The sequence below is a fragment of the Musca autumnalis genome, unplaced genomic scaffold (genome assembly GCF_047663935.1).
Source record: "Musca autumnalis isolate F117 unplaced genomic scaffold, ASM4766393v1 scaffold_4, whole genome shotgun sequence".
NCBI lineage: Eukaryota > Metazoa > Arthropoda > Insecta > Diptera > Muscidae > Musca > Musca autumnalis.
The window spans coordinates 217965496-217984985 of NW_027411977.1; the positions used below are offsets into that span (position 1 = coordinate 217965496).

Here is a 19490-nt window from a genome sequence, read left to right on the forward strand (position 1 = left end):
TTGTCGATAACAACTTTTTCCATGGAAATAGTTGCCGATAACAACTTTTTCCATGGAAATAGTTGCCGATAACAACTTTTTCCATGGAAATGATTGTCGATAACAACTTTTTCCATGGAAATGGTTGTCGATAACAACTTTTTCCATGGAAATGGTTGTCGATAACAACTTTTTCCATGGAAATAGTTGTCAATAACAACTTTTTCCATGGAAATGATTGTCAATAACAACTTTTTCCATGGAAATGGTTGTCTAAAAACAACTTTTTCCATGGAAATAGTTGTCGATAACAACTTTTTCCATGAAAATGGTAGTCAATAACAACTTTTTCCATGGAAATAGTTGTCGATAACATCTTTTTCCATGGAAATAGTTGTCGATAACAACTTTTTCAATGGAAATAGCTGCCGATAACAACTTCTTCCATGGAAATGGTTGTCGATAACAACTTTTTCCAAGTTGTCGATAACAACTTTTTCCATGAAAATAGTTGTCGATAACAACTTTTTCTATAGAAATAGTTGTCGATAACAACTTTTTCTATAGAAACAGTTGTCGATAACAACTTTTTCTATAGAAATAGTTGTCGATAACAACTTTTTCCATGGAAATAGTTGTCAATAACAACTTTTTCCATGGAAATGATTGTCAATAACAACTTTTTCCATGGAAATGGTTGTCTAAAAACAACTTTTTCCATGGAAATAGTTGTCGATAACAACTTTTTCCATGAAAATGGTAGTCAATAACAACTTTTTCCATGGAAATGGTTGTCTAAAAACAACTTTTTCCATGGAAATAGTTGTCGATAACAACTTTTTCTTTAGAAATAGTTGTCGATTACAACTTTTTCTATAGAAATAGTTGTCGATAACAACTTTTTCTATAGAAATAGTTGTCTATAACAACTTTTTTCTATAGAAATAGTTGTCGATAACAACTTTTTCTATAGAAATAGGTACAAGTTGTTATCGATAACTATAGAATTATTTTTATATAGAATATGTTGCTGTCCATTGGAAAATTGCCCTTTGTTTTGTTTTTTTTTTTTTTTGAAAAATCCATTTCTCCTAATCTCTCCTCTTACCTCCCAATGGGTTAATTTTTGATTGAATTTATTATGTGACTTGTTAAGACTCAAAAACAATGTTGGCAATGTATTTGTATTTGTTTATTCTGCTGTTGTGAGTTGTTTTTGTTTAGCTTGACTTGACATTTGTACTTACATGATTGATCCGATTCTAAGCGTATATGACCACCACCAGCACCACCGCCAAAGCTGCTAGCCTTATCCAATTGTATTCCCGTACCGCGGACATGTTGATTTTTTGTTCCTGGACTGGCAAATGTTGTTAATGTTTTGTTGAATTGGCCATAGTCGTTGTTGTTATTGTCGTCCGTATTGTGGTGATGACCATGCTGATGCTGTTCCTGGTGTTGGTGCTTCTGTTGATGATGGTGTGTGGAGTGGTGGACTTGATGCGTTGTCCCACCACTAGTATCTGCATAGTTTCGGGCATTTGCATGATAGGGTGAAGATGCTTTGTAAACAACATCCGTTAAATTACCCGCCGGACAATCAACCAAATCGAATTGTGACAATTTCATATCCTCCGCAATGGCTACAGCCGGTCTTTCTTTATTCCAACGATAGATAACATCAGCTGTGGTGTAACCAACTGCAAAAGGAGGGGGAGGGAGTGGTAGTAGGTGGCATGGTTGCAATTTGTAGGAAGTTGTTGGACGAGCAGTAGCAGCGAAGAATACAAAAAATATACAAAAATAATAAACAAAGCATTTGAAAGAGATTTGTAGACCAAAAAAGGAACAATAAACAATAGGGAGGGTGGGAGAAAGAGAAGAGAAGAATAACAATAATCTAGCTGAGTGAAGGAATAACAAAATTATATAAAAATTTAAATAGCTTAGGTTGCAAAGATTGGAGTATTTCGCGGAAGTAAGGTTTGGAATGTTAGGAAACCGTAAAAGGGGTCCAGGTGACGTATGACTGATGACCACACTTATACGCTACGACGATCCCTTAATACCATAAAAGCATTTAGAAATATTTCTGATGCCTACTTCAAGGGGTCTGTCTTGTCCAAAGTAATTACAAAACTTTTCCTTTCTTGTAACATTGGCCGACCATGTTTAAAAGGCAATAATGACCCCCCATGTTAGGCACATTCAACAACTTAATGCAATAACCTTTGCCTACTTTTAGGCAACACACTCAAAAGTGAATGTTGGGGCCTGGTTGTGGCTGTTTTACGAATGCAATGTCTACAACAATCAAGGCCTATGCTTTTTTATTGCACATCGTTAAGGGATAACACAACACAAAACAACAACAAAAAAACTAAGCAAATAATCTTAACCACATACCAGTATTTTTTTTGTGGTTGGCATAAATTTATTAACAAACCTTTTTCCAAACAAGAAAACTATAAAAAGAGCAAAAAAGTGTCCCCTTCGATTATTAGAATTCTAGAAGAGGAAACAACAACAACAACTATCTTCTCAACACATCATCATGAAAAAATCTTAACATTGATAAGTTAAGCAAGAGCCAAGTAGCATAACCATCAACGATTCATAAGAAATCCATTTTAAGATGGGGGAAGGTCCTCGGAATATGGCATAAAATATTCACACACACCCACCCTAAGTTACTTGGGGGAAAGCGAGGACTAATCATATTCATTAGAGACAACTAAAGACTTAATGGCACATTGATTCCAATTTCCAATGAAGAGCATCACAGCAAAGCACCAAGCGTGGCAGTGGTGGCAGTTAAAACTGTTGAATAATAAGCATCGAATGTTAATAGGCCAAACTGGCCTTAAAAGTGAAAACACACACACAAAATTATCGATTCGTGACTAGAAATTGCCAATAATCGATTTTTCTGAAAGGATTTTGGGCATAGTTTTGCTTAACAGAGAATAAATGTTGCATACTTTAGGGGATATAAACAGAAATATTATAACTAAAGAATATTTCTTCACAAAACGTGGATTTTTAAAGAATATTTTTCTATAAAACGTGTATTTTTTAAAGAATATTTTTTCATAAAACTTGGATATTTTAAAGAATTTTTTTGGGAGACGTGGATTTTTTAAAGAATTTTTTTGGAAGATTTTTTTTTTGGGTGACGTGGATTTTTTAATGATTTCTTTTTGGGAGACGTGGATTTTTTAAAGATTTTTTTTTTTTGGGTGACGTGGATTTTTTAATGATTTCTTTTTGGGAGACGTGGATTTTTTAAAGAATTTTTTTTAGGAGACGTGGATTTTTTAACGAATTTTTTTTGGGAGACGTGGATTTTTTAAAGATTTTTTTTGGGAGACGTGGATTTTTTAAAGAATTTTTTTGGGAGACGTCGATTTTTTAAAGATGTTTTTGGGAGACGTGGATTTTTTAAAGAATTTTTTTGGGAGACGTCGATTTTTTAAAGAATTTTTTTTAAGAGACGTGGATTTTTTAAAGATTATTTTTGGGAGACGTGGATTTTTTAAAGATTATTTTTGGGAGACGTGGATTTTTTAAAGAATTTTTTTGGGAGACGTCGATTTTTTAAAGATGTTTTTGGGAGACGTGGATTTTTTAAAGAATTTTTTTGGGGACGTGGATTTTTTAAAGAATTTTTTTTAAAGATTATTTTTGGGAGACGTGGATTTTTTAAAGATTATTTTTGGGAGACGTGGATTTTTTAAAGAATTTATTTGGGAGACGTGGATTTTTTAAAGAATTTTTTTTTGGGAGACGTGGATTTTTTAAAGATTATTTTTGGGAGACGTGGATTTTTTAAAGAATTTATTTGGGAGACGTGGATTTTTTAAAGAATTTTTTTTTTGGGAGACGTGGATTTTTTAAAGATTATTTTTGGGAGACGTGGATTTTTTAAAGAATTTATTTGGGAGACGTGGATTTTTTAAAGAATTTTTTTTTGGGAGACGTGGATTTTTTAAAGAATTTTTTTGGGGACGTGGATTTTTGAAAGAATTTTTTTAAGAGACGTGGATTTTTTAAAGATTATTTTTGGGAGACGTGGATTTTTTAAAGAATTTATTTGGGAGACGTGGATTTTTTAAAGAATTTTTTTGGAAGACGTGGATTTTTTAAAGATTTTTTTTGGGTGACGTGGATTTTTTAAAGAATTTTTTTTGGAGACGTGGATTTTTTAAAGAATTTTTTTTTTTGGGAGACGTGGATTTTTTAAAGAATTTTTTTTTTGGGAAACGTGGATTTTTTAAAGAATTTTTTTGGGAGACGTGGATTTTTTAAAGAAGTTTTTTTTTGGGAGACGTGGATTTTTTAATGATTTTTTTTTTGGGAGACGTGGATTTTTTAAAGATTTTGTTTTTGGGAGACGTGGATTTTTTAAAGAATTTTTTTGAGAGACGTGGATTTTTTAAAGAATTTTTTTTTTGGGAGACGTGGATTTTTGAAAGATTTTTTTGGGAGACGTGGATTTTTTAAATAATTTTTTTTTGGGAGACGTGGATTTTTTAAAGATTTTTTTTTTTGGGAGACGTGGATTTTTTAAAGAATTTTTTTTGGAGACGTGGATTTTTTAAAGAATTTTTTTTTTTGGGATACGTGGATTTTTTAAAGAATTTTTTTTTTTGGGAAACGTGGATTTTTTAAAGAATTTTTTTGGGAGACGTGGATTTTTTAAAGAAGTTTTTTTTTTTTGGGAGACGTGGATTTTTTAAAGATTTTTTTTTTGGGAGACGTGGATTTTTTAAAGATTTTTTTTTGGGAGACGTGGATTTTTTAAAGATTTTTTTTTTTTTTGGAGACGTGGATTTTTTCAAATTTTTTTTTTGGGAGACGTGGATTTTTTCAAATTTTTTTTTTGGGAGACGTGGATTTTTTAAAGATTTTTTTTTTGGGAGACGTGGATTTTTTATAGATTTTTTTGGGAGACGTGGATTTTTGAAAACTTTTTTGGGAGACTTGAATGTTTTAAAAACTTTTTTGGGAGATTTGGATTTTTTAATGTTTTTTGAGAGAGACATGGATTGGTTTTAATATTTATTCAGACGTGGGGTTTTTAAATATTTTTGAGGGTGACGTGAATTTTGTTAATATATTTTTTGGCGGACGCGTGGAATATTGAAAAATTTTTTTGAGACATAAATTTTTTTAAATTTGGCAGAGACGAAGATTTTCTAAATATTTTTTTGAGAGGGACGTGGATTTTTAAAATAATTTTTTTTTTTTTGAGAGAGACGTTTATTTTTCAAATATTTTTTTGAAGGAGACTTGAATTTTTAAATATTTTTTTAAGAGAGACTTTGATTCTTAATTTATTTTTTTGAGAGAGACGTACATTTTTAAAATATTTTTTTTAAAGAGGGGCGTCAATTTTTTAAATATTTTGGATTTTTAAATATTTTTTGAGAGAGATGTGAATTTTTTAAATATATTTTTTTTTTTTTTTGAAAGAGATGTAGGTTTTTATTTTTTTAAAATATTTTTTGAAAGAATTTGAATTTTAAAATATTTTTTTAGTGAGTTGTGGATTTATTAAATATTTTTTGAGAGAGACTTGGATTTTTCAAATATTTTTTGAGAGACGAGGATTTTTTAAAATTTTTTTTTGGGAGAGGCGTAAATTTTTTAAATATTCTTCTTAGAGAGAGAGACTTGGATTTTTCAAATATTTGTTTGAGAGACGTGGATTTTTTAAATATTTTTTGAGAGAGGCATGGATTTTTTAAAAATTTTTTTTTGGGAGAGGCGTCAATATTTTAAATATTTTTTTAGAGAGGCATGGATTTTTTAAATTTTTTTTTGAGAGAGACCTGGATTTTTTAATAATTTTTTGAGAGAGACGTGAATTTTTCAAACATTTTTTTTTGAAAGAGATGTAGGTTTTTATATTTTTAAAATATTTTTTGAAAGAATTTGAATTTTAAAATATTTTTAGAGAGTTGTGGATTTTTTAATTTTTTTTTTGAGAGAGACTTGGATTTTTCAAATATTTTTTTTGAGAGACGTGGATTTTTTAAAATTTTTTTTTGGGAGAGGCGTCAATATATTAAATATTCTTTTTAGAGAGGCATGGATTTTTTAAATTTTTTTTGAGAGAGACCTGGATTTTTTAAATATTTTTTGAGAGAGACGTGAATTTTTCAAATATTTTTTTTGAAAGAGATGTAGGTTTTTATTTTTTTAAAATATTTTTTGAAAGAATTTGAATTTTAAAATATTTTTTTAGTGAGTTGTGGATTTATTAAATATTTTTTGAGAGAGACTTGGATTTTTCAAATATTTTTTGAGAGACGAGAATTTTTTAAAATTTTTTTTTGGGAGAGGCGTAAATTTTTTAAATATTCTTCTTAGAGAGAGAGACGTGGATTTTTTAAATATTTTTTGAGAGAGACGTGATTTTTTTAATATTTTTTGTGAGAGAGACGTGAAGTTTTTAAGTCTTTTTTTGAGAGAGACCTGGATTTTTTAAATATTTTTTGAGAGAGACATAGATTTTTAAATGTTTTTTTTTTAGAGAGAGGTGCAATTTCTAAAACATTTTTTTGAAAGAGGCGTCAATTTTTTAAATATTTTTTTTGAGAGAGGCTTCAATTTTTTAAATATTTTTTTGAGAGAGGCCTGGATTTTTTAAATATTTTTTGAAAGAGACGTAGGTTTTTTAAATGTTTTAAATATTTTTCTGAAAGAATTTGAATTTTTAAAATATTTTTTTTTTAGAGAATTGCGGATTTTTTAAATATTTTTTGAGAGAGACTTGGATTTTTCAAATATTTTTTTGAAGTAGACTTTGTTTTTTTTTTTTTTTGAAGGAGACCTGAATTTTTTAAACATTTTTTTGAGAGAAACTTTAATTTTTTTGAGAGAGACGTGCAATTTTTAAATTATTTTCTGAGAGAGACGTAAATTAAATATTTTTTTTGAGAGGGGCGTGGATTTGTAAATTATATATACAAATAAATATATAAATTTTTAAGCATTTTTTTTAAGAGAGACTCCACTCAAGCAATCGAAAATGATATTGAATCTTCAACAATAAACAAAACAAACAGACGTGATTCTTTTTTAAATAATTTTCTGAGAAAGACTTAGATTTCTTAAATAGGTTTTTTTTTTTTGAGAGAGACGTGAATTTTTAAAATATTTTTTTGAGAGAGAGGTCAATTTTTTAAATATTTTTTTTTTGAGAATTTTTTATCTTTTTTGTGTAGACGTAGATTTTCTAAATATTTTATTGAAAAAAATGGTGGTTCTATAGTCCCCTTCTGAAAGAAAGGATGCTTCTATAGTCCCCTTCTTAAAAAAAGGGTGCTTCTATAGTACCCTTCTGAAAGAAAGGGTGCTTCTATAGTCCCCTTCTGAAAGAAAGGGTGCTTCTATAGTCCCCTTATGAAAGAAAGGGTCCTTCTATAGTCTCTTTCTGAAAGAAAGGGTCCTTCTATAGTCCCTTTTTGAAAGAAAGTGTGCTTCTATAGTCCCTTTCTGAAAGAAAGAGGGCTTCTATAGTCCCTTTCTGAAAGAAAGGGTGCTTCTATAGTCCCTTTCTGAAAGAAAGGGTGCTTCTATAGTCCCTTTCTGAAAGAAAGGGTGCCTCTATAGTCCCTTTCTGAGAGAAAGGCTGCTTATATTGTCCCTTTCTGAAAGAAAGGGTGCCTCTATACTCCCTTCCTGAAAGAAAGGCTGCTTATATAGTCCTTTCTGAAAGAAAGGGTGCTTCTATAGTCCCTTTGTGAAAGAAAGGGTGCTTCTATAGTCTCTTTCTGAAAGAAAGGGTGCTTCTATAGTCCCTTTGTGAAAGAAAGGGTGCTTCTATAGTCTCTTTCTGAAAGAAAGGGTGCTTCTATAGTCTCTTTCTGAAAGAAAGGGTGCTTCTATAGCCCCTTTCTGAAAGAAAGGGTGCTTCTATAGTCCCTTTCTGAAAGAAAGGGTGCTTCTATAGTAACTTTCTGAAAGAAAGGGTGCTTCTATAGTCCCTTTCTGAAAGAAAGGGCGCTTCTATAGTCCCTTTCTGAAAGAAAGGGTGCTTCTATTGTCCCTTTCTGAAAGAAAGGGTGCTTCTATAGTCTCTTTCTGAAAGAAAGGGTGCTTCTATAGTCCCTTTGTGAAAGAAAGGGTGCTTCTATAGTCCCTTTCTGAAAGAAAGGGTGCTTCTATAGTAACTTTCTGAAAGAAAGGGTGCTTCTATAGTAACTTTCTGAAAGAAAGGGTGCTTCTATAGCCGCTTTCTGAAAGAAAGGGTGCTTCTATAATCCCTTTCTGAAAGAAAGGGTGCTTCTATAGTAACTTTCTGAAAGAAAGGGTGCTTCTATAGTCCCTTTCTAAAAGAAAGGGTGCTTCTATAGTCCCCTTCTGAAAGAAAGGGTGCTTTTATAGTCCCTTTCTAAAAGAAAGGGTGTTTCTATAGTCCCTTTCTGAAAGAAAGGGTGTTTCTATAGTCCCTTTCTTAAAGAAAGGCTGCTTCTATAGTCCCTTTCTGAAAGAAAGGGTGCTTCTATAGTCCCCTTCTGAAAGAAAAGGTGCTTCTATAGTCCCTTTCTGAAAGAAAGGGTGCTTCTATAGTCCCTTTCTGAAAGAAAGGGTGTTTCTATAGTCCCTTTCTGAAAGAAAGGGTGCTTCTATAGCGCCTTTCTGAAAGATATGGTGCTTCTATAGTCCCTTTCTGAAAGAAAGGGTGCTTCTATAGTCCCTTTCTGAAAGAAAGGGCGCTTCTATAGTCCCTTTCTGAAAGAAAGGGTGCTTCTATTGTCCCTTTCTGAAAGAAAGGGTGCTTCTATAGTCTCTTTCTGAAAGAAAGGGTGCTTCTATAGTCCCTTTGTGAAAGAAAGGGTGCTTCTATAGTCCCTTTCTGAAAGAAAGGGTGCTTCTATAGTAACTTTCTGAAAGAAAGGGTGCTTCTATAGTAACTTTCTGAAAGAAAGGGTGCTTCTATAGCCGCTTTCTGAAAGAAAGGGTGCTTCTATAATCCCTTTCTGAAAGAAAGGGTGCTTCTATAGTAACTTTCTGAAAGAAAGGGTGCTTCTATAGTCCCTTTCTAAAAGAAAGGGTGCTTCTATAGTCCCCTTCTGAAAGAAAGGGTGCTTTTATAGTCCCTTTCTAAAAGAAAGGGTGTTTCTATAGTCCCTTTCTGAAAGAAAGGGTGTTTCTATAGTCCCTTTCTTAAAGAAAGGCTGCTTCTATAGTCCCTTTCTGAAAGAAAGGGTGCTTCTATAGTCCCCTTCTGAAAGAAAGGGTGCTTCTATAGTCCCTTTCTGAAAGAAAGGGTGCTTCTATAGCCCCTTTCTGAAAGAAAGGGTGCTTCTATAGTCCCTTTCTGAAAGAAAGGGTGTTTCTATAGTCCCTTTCTGAAAGAAAGGGTGCTTCTATAGTCCCTTTCTGAAAGAAAGGGCGCTTCTATAGTCCCTTTCTGAAAGAAAGGGCGCTTCTATAGTCCCTTTCTGAAAGAAAGGGTGCTTCTATTGTCCCTTTCTGAAAGAAAGGGTGCTTCTATAGTCTCTTTCTGAAAGAAAGGGTGCTTCTATAGTCCCTTTGTGAAAGAAAGGGTGCTTCTATAGTCCCTTTCTGAAAGAAAGGGTGCTTCTATAGTAACTTTCTGAAAGAAAGGGTGCTTCTATAGTAACTTTCTGAAAGAAAGGGTGCTTCTATAACCGCTTTCTGAAAGAAAGGGTGCTTCTATAATCCCTTTCTGAAAGAAAGGGTGCTTCTATAGTAACTTTCTGAAAGAAAGGGTGCTTCTATAGTCCCTTTCTAAAAGAAAGGGTGCTTCTATAGTCCCCTTCTGAAAGAAAGGGTGCTTTTATAGTCCCTTTCTAAAAGAAAGGGTGTTTCTATAGTCCCTTTCTGAAAGAAAGGGTGTTTCTATAGTCCCTTTCTTAAAGAAAGGCTGCTTCTATAGTCCCTTTCTGAAAGAAAGGGTGCTTCTATAGTCCCCTTCTGAAAGAAAGGGTGCTTCTATAGTCCCTTTCTGAAAGAAAGGGTGCTTCTATAGTCCCTTTCTGAAAGAAAGGGTGTTTCTATAGTCCCTTTCTGAAAGAAAGGGTGCTTCTATAGCGCCTTTCTGAAAGATATGGTGCTTCTATAGTCCCTTTCTGAAAGAAAGGGTGCTTCTATAGTCCCTTTCTGAAAGAAAGGGTGCTTCTATAGTCCCTTTCTGAAAGAAAGGGTGCTTCTATAGTCCCTTTCTGAAAGAAAGGGTGCTTCTATAGTCCCTTTCTGATAGAAAGGGTGCTTCTATAGTCCCTTTCTGAAAGAAAGGGTGCTTCTATAGTCCCTTTCTGAAAGAAAGGGTGCTTCTATAGTCCCTTTCTGAAAGAAAGGGTGCTTCTATAGTCCCTTTCTGAAAGAAAGGGTGCTTCTATAGTCCCTTTCTGAAAGAAAGGGTGCTTCTATAGTCCCTTTCTGAAAGAAAGGGTGTTTCTATAGTCCCTTTCTGAAAGAAAGGGTGCTTCTATAGCGCCTTTCTGAAAGATATGGTGCTTCTATAGTCCCTTTCTGAAAGAAAGGGTGCTTCTATAGTCCCTTTCTGAAAGAAAGGGTGCTTCTATAGTCCCTTTCTGAAAGAAAGGGTGCTCCTATAGTCCCTTTCTGAAAGAAAGGGTGCTTCTATAGTCCCTTTCTGAAAGAAAGGGTGCTTCTATAGTCCCTTTCTGAAAGAAAGGGTGCTTCTATAGTCCCTTTCTGAAAGAAAGGGTCCTTCTATAGTCCCTTTTTGAAAGAAAGTGTGCTTCTATAGTCCCTTTCTGAAAGAAAGGATGCTTCTATAGTCCCTTTCTGAAAGAAAGGGTGTTTCTATAGTCCCTTTCTGAAAGAAAGGGTGCTTCTATAGTCCCCTTCTAAAAGAAAGGGTGCTTCTATAGTCCCCTTGTGAAAGAAAGAGTACTTTTATAGTCCCCTTCTAAAAGAAAGGGTGCTTCTATAGTCCCTTTTCTGAAATTAAGTTGCTTTATTTTTGCCACAAATGTCACCAATTATTTGTGTTGCTCGCCTCTGTTTTCTCCTGCCATAAAGCTCATAAATGTCTCTTTTGACATAGTGACAAACAAGATTATATTTCCATATGTCGTGTCGTGTTTTTTCCGCTGGTATTTAACAACAATCAAGACGTCACAAATAACGATATACAATTCAATGCCTCGGCATATCCAGCAGTCAAAATTGCAGACAGGAAGTCAACTTGCCAAAATGGTGAAATATGACACACACATAAACACACATTCATACTTTATATGAATGTCATAAATTGATGTTAAAGGAAATTGCCAGTAATATACGCAATAAAGCTATTGCATGAACGATCATGCCAATGAATGCTGAAATATATGACACAAAAGGGAGCTTAGACTTTTGCCGATTCAACCAGGACTTCCCTACACTTCGATTGTTACCGTTTAAAAAAAATAATTCATGCAATTTGTATATGTAGGGAAGTTATAGGTGAAATGAGGTTACCACTCAATATCTTATATATGTATGTATGTATGAAGGGGAGAGGGGAGCAGAGCAAGGCCGCACAAAACATTTTTATACAATTTTGACAGCAAATGCAAGTCAATTTCCATTTTGGCGCTTTGCGACATTGTCATTGAATGTTAGGGGAAAACATTACGATTTTTTTTGTGTCGCTCGCGCCCTATTCCCCTGAGGTTAGAATTCGCAACAGTATTACAGGTGTAAATTTTGATTGCCATAGATAAGAGTAAATAGAGTTTTGTCATTTCGCAATACAAATTGAAGTTAACAACAGCATATCCTGGCAAAAAATACAATGTGTTATACAAATTGCTCTGGCACATCTCCATCTCTTCATGGGTATTCCCGTATCTCATATTTCCTATTAATCACCATTGAGAACTCATTATGGCTTTTAGATGAAGGAAAACGAAACAATCTTCATTCTCTTCCACATTTCCGACAGTTAGGCATTGGAACAACATCATTTTTTTTTCTTTCAAAATTTCCTTCCCCACCACCAATAATTTCCCAACTCTAATTTGCATTTGTGTCTATTTTGCAAAATTTGTTCCTCCCTCCCAACCTTCAGTCATTCATTCCTATTGACTGACACATTAAGTACGATTATGAGTTTTTTTTCCTCTGAATAATCGCATTAATGAGTGGAACATACTCGTGAAATTAACATCACTTCGTCATGTTAACAACGAGGATGTAAAAAAATGTTGCTTCAATATGTTCTTGTTCCCAGCGAGGAGACTGATGACGATGATGATGATGAGAAGATCTATGTCAGTTTTTGAATAATTTGCATTTAATTATTGTCGCAAACAAATTCTGCTTCTTCTACTTCCACTTGTTTTGCAGTGGAAATAAAAAAATCAATAACTTGGAAAATATGACGAAAATCAAATATGTGGCAAATACCAATGCATATTTTAAGGGGACACATATCGACTATTTCTATGAAAATGGAGTCTATTTTTAGTATCACTGACAGCTGAAATACTACAAATATTTATGAAATATGAGTGCATAATATACGGCTGATGAAATTCAATTAATGTTTTGTTAAAAAAGGTGCATACTTTGAGGTGGTATTTTTTTTGAAGAGAAAAGGAAATAACACTCATATTTTCTATTTAGTCGGTGACTTAGTGGGTTACTCAAAGAGTTCTACATATGAGATTTCCAGAAATAATTTTCCAAAACCCGATATAATTTAAAAAATCCACGTCTCAAAAAAAAATATTCTTTAAAAAATCAAAGTCCACAAAAATTTTCTATAAACAAGTGAGCAAAGGCTATAGTCGGGACGGGGTCGACCATGTGATACCCTACACCACTACCCCTGTGCATAAACTTTACACTGGTAAACATTTCTTTTAGGGAATATAATCCGACTACCACCAAAAATAATATGCCTCTTTCTCTCTGGGACCCCCATAAGCAACCAATATTTCGTGACCATCCGATCAAAATTACGACCTGTAGCTTGATTGCAAAAAATGGAAGAATTGGATGCATTACCGACTATTGCGGTATCTCACTTGTTTTCCCCCCTTCGCCAACCTGCTTTACACCAATGTAAAGGTAATACTTTCTTCTTCCATTGACAGGCTTTGCCGTTGGAATACCCCTACTAGAAGCCGATATATTCACAAAGAATAAAACTTTGAATTTGTCTCCAAATGAGTTTTTCCCCATTCCGACCCCTAAATATTATCCGACTATCACCAAAATCAATAGGCTTCTTCCTCTGTGGGGCCCCCATCTACCCTTAAGAATTCCGTCACTATCCAATCAAAATTCCAACTTGTAGCGTGATTACAAAAAATGGAAATATTGGGTATATTACTGAATTTTGCAATATCTCGGTTTGCTCTCTTACGCCAACATACTTTGCATCAATATAAACGAGATCTTTTCTTCTTCCATTGACGGGTATTCCTTTTGGAATACTCCAACCAGAAGCGGAGATATTCGCATAAAAAAAAACTTGACTTTTCTCCACATAAGCTTTTCGCTTAGTCCGACTCCTGAATATTATCCGACCATCACCAAACTTAATAGGCTTCTTCCCCTGTGGGACCCGCATCAACTCCAAAAAAATTCGTGACGATCCGATCAAAATTGCGACCTGTAGCGTGATTACAAAAAAATCGGAAAATGGGATGCATTATCTACTATTGCCATATCTCTGCTATTTGACCACCTACGACAACCTGCTTTACATCCTTGTAAAGGTGATATTTTCTACTTTCCTTGCCAGGTTTTGCTTTTGATATACCTCTTAAAGAAACAGAGATATTGGCTTTAAAATAAAATGTTGACTTTTCTCCAAATAAGTGTTTGCCCATTCCGACCCCTAAATATTATCCGACCATCACTAAAATCAATAGGCTTCTTCCCCTCCGGGACCCCTATCAACATGCAAAATTTCGTGACGATCCGATCAAAATTGCTACCTGTAGCGTGATTACAAGGTTTAGATGGACAGACGGACAGACGGACGGACGGACGGACTGACGGACGGACACACATAGCCAGATCGACTCAGCTCGTCGAGACATTCATTTTGGTATATATAAGTATGGGTCTGCGACCATTATTTCGATGCGTTACAAACTTTTTGGCCAAAACCAACTTATAATACCCTCCCCACATAGTGGTGTAGGGTATAAAAATCTGCGTCTCCAAAAAATATTCTTTAAAAATTCCAGTTCCCCAAAAAAATATTATTAAAAAATCCACGTTCCCAAAAAGTATTCTGTAATAAATCCACGTCCCCAAAAAATTATCCTTAAAAAACCACATTCCCAAAAAAAAAAAAAAATCTTTAAGAAATCCACGTCCCAAAAAATATTCTTTAAAAAATTCACGTAAATTTAAAATTTAAAAATGTACGTCCTCAAAAATTTAAACATGTACGTCCTCAAAAAATATTTTTAAAACAAGTGAGAAAAGGCTATAGTCGGTACGGGGCCGACTATGTGATACCCTACACCACTATCTCTGTGAATAATCTTTTCACTCGAAAACATTTCGTTTATGGAGATACGAAAGTTTTCACCTATCCGGCTTTTATACCAAATGACTTAAGGCGAACTGAACCAAAATAATTAATATTTAATTTTATATTTGACTACTGTCGACATCACCAACATCAATAGGCTTCTATCTCTGTGAGAAAATTTCGTGATGATTGCAGAAAAAGTGGAAAAAGGGATGCATTAACGACAATTGCGATATCTCTATTGTTTGACTACCTACGCCAACCTACTTTGCATAATTTCAAAAATGTGATTTTCTACTTTCTTAGTCAGGCTTGGCTTTTAGAAGGTCCCCAACCAAAGGTGTGATATCCGTCATTACTATTAAAATCGCAAAAATGAGAAGTTGGGTTTTATTAGCGACTATTGCGATATCTTCGTTGTTTGACCACCTACGACAACCTACGTTACATAGTTGTAAATGTGATATTTTCTACTTTCATTGCCAGGTTTTGCTGTTTGTAGATCCCTTATAGACGCTGAGATATTGCTTTGGAATAAAATGTTGACTTTTTCTCCAAATAAAGTTTTTGCTCATTCCGACCCCTAAATATTATCTGACCATCATCAAAATCAATAGGCTTCTTCCTCTGTGAGACCCTCATTAACCCTCCAAATTTCGTGACGATCCGATCAAAATTGCGCCCAGTAAAGTGATTTCCAAAAAAATGGAAAAATGGGATGTGTTATCGAATATTGCGATATCTCCGTTACTTGGTCACCTACGCCGACCTATTTTGCATCATTGTAAAGTTGGGATCTTCTACTTTCATAGTAAGACTTTGCTTTTGGAAAGTATCCAACCAAAGCTGTGATATTCGTCATTATAACTAAAATCGAAAAAATGAAAATTTGGATTTAATTTGCGACTATTGTGATATCTTCGTTTTTTGATCACACACGAGAACCTACTTTACATCGTTAGAAAGGTGATATTTTCTACTTTCATTTTCAGGTTTTGCTTTTTGTATACCCCTTATAGAAGCTGAGATATTCGCTTTGGAAAAAAACTTTGTCTTTTTATCCAAATAAGTTTTTTGCCCATTCCGAACCCTAAATATTATTCGACCCTCACCAAAATCAATAGGCTTCTTCCTCTTTGAGATCCCCATTAACTCTCAAAATTTCGTGACAATCCAATCAAAATTGCGGCCTGTAGCGTGATTTCCAAAAAAATGGAAAAATGGGATGAATTAACGACTATTGTGATATCTCCGCTATTTGGTCACCTACGCCAACCTAGTTTGCATCATTGTAAAGGTGGAATCTTCTACTTTCATAGTCATGCTTTGCTTTTGGAAAGTCCGCAGCCAAAGCTGTGATATTAGTCATTATAACTAAAATCGCAAGCATGAAAATTTGGGGTTTATTTGCGACTATTGTGATATCTTCGTTATTTGATCACCTACAAGAACCTACTTTACATCATTAGAAAGGTGATATTTTCTACTTTCATTGTCAGGTTTTGCTTTTGGTATACCCCATATAGAAGCAGAGATATTCGCTTTGGAAAAAAACGTTGTCTTTTTATCCACATAAGTTTTTTGCCGATTCCGACCCCTAAATATTATCCGACCATCACCAAAATCAATAGGCTTCTTCCCCTCCGGGACCCTCATCAACACCCAAAATTTCGTGACGATCCGATCAAAATTGCGACCTGTAGCGTGATTACAAGGTTTAGATGGACAGACGGACAGACGGACAGACGGACGGACGGACGGACGGACGGACGGACGGACACACATAGCCAGATCGACTCAGCTCGTCGAGACATTCATTTTGATATATATAAGTATGGGTCTACGACCATTATTTCGATGCGTTACAAACTTTTTGGCCAAAACCAACTTATAATACCCTCCCCACATAGTGGTGTAGGGTATAAAAACCACGTCTCCAAAAAATATTCTTTAAAAAAATCACATCCCAAAAATATTCTTAAAAAATCCACGTCCCCAAAAAATATTCTCAAAAAAATCCACGTCACCAAAAAATATTCTTAAAAAAATCCACGTACCCAAAAATAGTCTTTAAAATATGCATTTGCCCAAAAAATATTCTTAAGAAAATTCACGTGTCTTTAAAAAATCCACGAGCCCAAAAATATTTTTTAAAAAATCCAGGTGTCCAAAAAAAAAATATTCTGTAAGAAATCTACGTCCCCAAAAAACATTCTTTTTTCAGGACGTGGATTTTTAAAAGAATATTTTTGAGGACGTGGTTTTTTAAGAATTTATTTTCAGAACGAGGATTTTTTTAAGAATACTGTTTGAGGACGTGGATTTTTTGTAGAATATTTTTTGAGGACGTAAATTTTGCAAGAATATTTTTTGAGGCAGAGGGGTTTTTAAAGAATAATTTGTGAGGACGTGGATTTTCTTTTAAGAATATTTTTTTATTACGAAGATTTTTTAAAGAATGTTTTTTGAGGACCTGGATTTTTTAAGAATATTTTTGAGGACGTAAATTTTTTTTAAGAATATTTTTTAGGACGTGAATTTTTTAAGAAAATTTTTTTAGGACTTGGATTTTTTTAAAATATTTTTTGAGGACGTATATTGTTTTAAGAATATTTTTTGTATTTGTATTTTTTAAAGAATATTTTTTGAGGACGTAGATTTTTTTAAGAATATTTTTTTAGGGCGAAGATTTTTTAAGGAATATTTTTTGAGGACCTGGATTTTTTAAGAATGTTTTGGGAGGACGTGGCTTGTTTCAAGAATATTTTTTGAGGACGTGGATTGTTTAAGAATATTTTTTTAGGACAAGGATTTTTTAATTTTTTTTTTTTTTTTGAGGACGTGGGTTTTTTTGGAATATTTTGTGAGGACCTGGTTTTTTGTTTTAAGAATATTTTTTGAGGACGTGGATATTTTAAGAATATTTTTTGAACACGTGGATTTTTTAAGAATATTTTTTTGAGGACGTGGATTTTTTAAGAATATTTTTTTGGGCCGAAGAGTTTTTAAAGAATAATTTGTGAGGACGTGGATTTTCTTTTAAGCATATTTTTTTAAGGACGAAGATTTTTTAAAGAATGTTTTTTGAGGACCTGGATTTTTTTAAGAATATTTTTGAGGACGTGAATTTTTTAAGAATATTTTTTTGAGGACGTGGACTTTTTTAATAATATTTTTTGAGGACGTGGAATTTTTTAAAATATTTTTTGAGGAGGTGGATTTTTTTAAGAATATTTTTTGAGGACGAATATTGTTTTAAGAATATTAATTGAGGACGTGGACTTTTTTAAGAATATTTTTTGAGGACGTGGACTTTTTTTAAGAATATTTTGTAAATTGTAAATTTTTTAGGAATATTTTTGAAGACGTGAATTTTTTAAAAGAATATTTTGGAAGACGTGGATTTTTTTAAAAATATTTTTGAAGACGTGTATTTTTTTTAAGAATATTTTTGAAGACGTGGATTTTTTTTAAGAATATTTTTGAAGACGTAAATTTTTTTAAGAATATTTTTGAAGACGTGGACTTTTTTAAGAATATTTTTTGAGGAGGTGGATTTTTCTAAGAATATTTTTTGAGGACGTGGACTTTTTTAAGAATATTTTGTAAATTGTTTTAAGAATATTTTTTTAGTCCGAAGAGTATTTAAAGAATAATTTGTGAGGACGTGGATTTTCTTTTAAGAATATTTTTTTAAAGACGAAGATTTTTTAAAGAATGTTTTTTGGGGACCTGGATTTTTTTAAGAATATTTTTGAGGACGTGAATTTTTTAAGAATATTTTTTTGAGGACATGGATTTTTTTAAGAATATTTTTTGAGGACGTGGTTTGTTTTAAGAATATTTTATGAGGACGTGGATTTTTTAAGAATATTTTATTTGGACGAAGATTTTTTAAAGAATGTTTTTTGAGGATCTGGATTTTTTTAAGAATATTTTTGAGGACGTAAATTTTTTAAGAATATTTTTTTGAGGATGTGGATTTTTTACGAATATTTTTTGAGGACGTGGACTTTTTTAAGAATATTTTTTAGGAAGAAGATTTTTTAAAGAATATTTTTTGAAGACGAAGATTTTTTATTTTTTTTGAGGACGTGGATTTTTTAAGAATATTTTTTTTGAGGACGTGGATTTTTTAAGAATATTTTTTCAGGACGTAAATTGTTTTAAGTATATTTTTTTAGTCCGAAGAGTTTTTAAAGAATAATTTGTGAGGACGTGTATTTTCTTTTAAGAATATTTTTTTGAGGACTTGGATTTTTTAAGATTACTTTTTGAGGACCTGGATTTTTTTAAGAATATTTTTTGAGGACGTGAATTTTTTAAGAATATTTTTTTAGGAAGAAGATTTTTTAAAGAATATTTTTTGAGGACGTGGATTTTCTTTTATGAATATTTTTTGAAGACGTAGATTTTTTAAGAATATTTTTTTAGGACGGAGATTTTTTAAGGTATATTTGTTGAGGACCTGGATTTTTTAAGAATATTTTTTGAGGGCGTGGATTTTTTAAGAATATTTTGTAAATTTTTTTAAGAATATTTTTTTAGTCCGAAGAGTTTTTAAAGAATAATTTGTGGGGACGTGGATTTTTTAAGATTATTTTTTCAGGACGTAAATTGTTTTAAGCATATTTTTTTAGTCCGAAGAGTTTTTAAAGAATAATTTGTGAGGACGTGGATTTTCTTTTAAGAGTATTTTTTTTGAGGACGTGGATTTTTTAAGATTACTTTTTGAGGACCTGGATTTTTTTAAGAATATTTTTTTAGTCCGAAGAGTTTTTAAAGAATAATTTGTGAGGACGTGGATTTTCTTTTAAGAGTATTTTTTTTGAGGACGTGGATTTTTTAAGATTACTTTTTGAGGACCTGGATTTTTTTAAGAATATTTTTTGAGGACGTGAATTTTTTAAGAATATTTTTTTGAGGACGTGGATTTTTTTAAGAATATTTTTTGAGGACGTGGACTTTTTTAAGAATATTTTTTGAGGATGTAGATTTTTTTAAGAATATTTTTTTAGGACGAAGA

General features: G+C 32.7%; 1 protein-coding gene across 6 annotated transcripts in view; it reads right to left on the minus strand.

Annotated features, from left to right (window-relative positions):
- The window catches only part of Grd (gamma-aminobutyric acid type A receptor subunit Grd), an 88392-nt gene that overhangs the window by 8742 nt on the left and 60160 nt on the right, over positions 1-19490 (minus strand). For all 6 annotated transcript variants that reach the window (XM_073982414.1, XM_073982410.1, XM_073982411.1 and 3 more), the window contains exon 6: positions 1227-1679. In XM_073982414.1, the coding sequence (XP_073838515.1) occupies positions 1227-1679 (453 nt within the window). The remainder of the gene's footprint in view (positions 1-1226; positions 1680-19490) is intronic.